Here is a 2,818-nt window from a genome sequence, read left to right on the forward strand (position 1 = left end):
CATTTGCGTTTGGTGCTTCAGACCTTGAGAGAACACCAGCTGTATGCTAAGTTCTCCAAATGTGAATTCTGGTTAGAAGAAGTTGCATTCTTGGGACATGTAGTGTCTCAAAGTGGCATTAAAGTTGACCCTAAGAAGATCGAGGCAGTAACTGAGTGGAAGCGACCAAGTTCAGTCACAGAAATTCGAAGTTTCTTGGGTTTAGCAGGATACTACAGACGTTTTGTGCAGGATTTTTCAAAGATCTCTGCACCTTTAACAAAGTTAACCCAGAAAAATGCAAAATTTGACTACACAGATCGCTGTGAAGCAAGTTTCCAGAAATTGAAAGAATGCCTGACAACCGCTCCAGTACTAGCGCTACCAGAAGGTACTGAAGGGGTTACTGTTTATTGTGATGCTTCAAGAGTTGGTTTGGGATGTGTCTTGATGCAGCATGGTCGAGTTATAGCTTATGCTTCTCGACAGCTGAAAAAGCACGAGGTGAACTATCCAACACATGACTTAGAACTAGCAGCGGTAGTCTTTGCGCTGAAAATATGGAGGCATTACTTGTATGGTGCAACATGTGAGATATTCACAGATCATAAGAGTTTGAAATATATCTTTGATCAACATGAATTGAATCTCAGGCAGAGGAGGTGGCTAGAGTTGCTAAAAGACTATGATTGCACTATACAGTATCACCCTGGAAAAGCCAATGTAGTGGCAGATGCGCTGAGCAGAAAGTCTGCAGGAAGTCTCGCGCATATTACTACATTATGGCAAAGGCCATTAATTATGGATATTCATACAGTGTTCAATCAAGGCATCAGATTTGAAGTTTCAAGCCTTGGCAATTTACTGGCTCAATTGAGTATACAACCAACACTGATTGATCGAATTAAAGAGTTGCAAGCTGATGATCCTCAAATGAAGCGTCTGATAGATGAAGTCCAACAAGTTAAATTGGAACACCAACGACCATACGGATGTCTGCAACCATTACCTATTCCTGAATGGAAATGGGAAAGGATAACGATGGATTTTATTGTCGGTTTACCAAGGACTCAGCAAGATTTTGATTCTATATGGGTGATTGTAGACAGAATGACAAAATCAGCTCATTTCATTCCTGTCAAGACTTCTTATACTGCAGCAAAATTGGCACAAATTTATATTGACAGAATTGTGAGTTTACATGGGGTGCCAGTGTCAATCGTTTCAGATAGAGGTTCGGTGTTTACCTCTCGATTCTGGAAAAGTCTGCAAGAAGCATTGGGAACGCGGTTGGATTTCAGTACCGCTTTTCACCCACAGACTGACGGACAATCAGAAAGGACTATCCAAACCTTAGAAGATATGCTCCGTATGTGTGTTTTAGACTTTGGAGGTAGCTGGAATACATATCTGCCATTAGTAGAGTTCTCGTACAACAACAGCTAACATTCTAGTATTGAAATGGCTCCGTACGAAGCATTATATGGTCGAAAATGTAGATCTCCCATTTGCTGGGAAGAAGTCGGAGAAAGAAAATTGACAGGAGCTGAAATCATACTAATTACTTCAGAGAAAGTACCAGTGATCAAGCAGCGACTGGAGACTGCTTTCAGCCGACAAAAAAGTTATGCAGATCCAAAGAGAAGGGATCTAGAGTTTCAAGTCGGCGATTTCGTGTTTATCAAGGTATCACCTATGAAAGGTGTGATACGGTTTGGTAAAAAAGGAAAACTAGCTCCAAGGTATGTGGGACCGTACGAGATAGTAGAACGTGTGGGAGCTGTAGCTTACAAGCTAGCTCTACCAGCAGACATGTCTCAAGTGCATCCGGTTTTCCACATATCAATGCTACGGAAGTACATTTCAGATCCCTCTCATATTATACAATCTCAGAGTGTGGAAGTAAATGAAGAATTATCCTATGAAGAGGAACCAATGCAGATAATAGACACTCAAGTAAGAAAACTTCGTACTAAAGAAATTCCGATGGTGAAAGTTCTTTGGAGAAACCACTCGGTAGAGGAGTGTACGTGGGAAACAGAGTCTGACATGCGCAAGCGTTATCCCTACTTGTTTTCTTAAGGTACGTAGCTCAATTTAAATTCGAGGACGAATTTATTTTAAGGGGGGGAGAATGTAATACCCCGTATTTTCAGTTGTCGGTTTTGCCACGTATCGTGATATTCGTAAGCGATATTATGAAGTTTAAATATAAATTTGGACTATAATAATAATAATAATAATAATAATAATAATAATAATAATAAGCATCATTATTCGGATAATTTATTAAATTTATTGAAGTTATAGTATTGAATTTAAAATTGATAAAATAATTAAATAGGACTAAAGTGTATTAATTGGATATATTATTAGGGATATTTAAGTTAGTGGTTATAGTTTGTGAGCTTTTATGGATTTTTAGCCAATTAAAAAAAAATGTAAATGATGATTTATAAATGGGACGATGACAAAAATACCTAAAATTTTAAAAATATTTACAAAAGTACCTGTAAACTTTTTTTATTTACAAAAATACGACTGATTTAAAATTAATTACAAAAGTATCAAAAAATGAAAATTAATTACAAAAGTACGATTTGTATAATGTCGGTATAATTATGGTATAATTTTGGAATATTAAAACTATAAATCAGATAATTTAAAAATAATATTTGGTTTATTATTGGTATAATTTCAGTATATTTTTGATATATTGATTATAAATTTTTATATATATTTTCTAGTTGATAACATGTATTTTTTTTTATGTGTATTTTTCACTATAGTTGGTAATGAACTAGAGAATTTGTATACTCTTGGTATACTGATGGTATAA

At 35.9% G+C, this 2,818-nt stretch overlaps 1 protein-coding gene across 1 annotated transcript; it reads left to right on the forward strand.

The window, feature by feature from the left end:
- The first annotated feature begins 1,440 nt into the window (after positions 1–1,440).
- Positions 1,441–2,119, forward strand: LOC126678413 (uncharacterized). Its single transcript, XM_050373312.1, has one exon. It carries the CDS (start codon positions 1,441–1,443, stop codon positions 2,059–2,061), a length of 621 nt encoding a protein of 206 aa, XP_050229269.1. The 3' UTR covers positions 2,062–2,119.
- Positions 2,120–2,818: the final 699 nt, after the last annotated feature.

The sequence above is a fragment of the Mercurialis annua genome, linkage group LG4, assembly GCF_937616625.2.
Source record: "Mercurialis annua linkage group LG4, ddMerAnnu1.2, whole genome shotgun sequence".
NCBI lineage: Eukaryota > Viridiplantae > Streptophyta > Magnoliopsida > Malpighiales > Euphorbiaceae > Mercurialis > Mercurialis annua.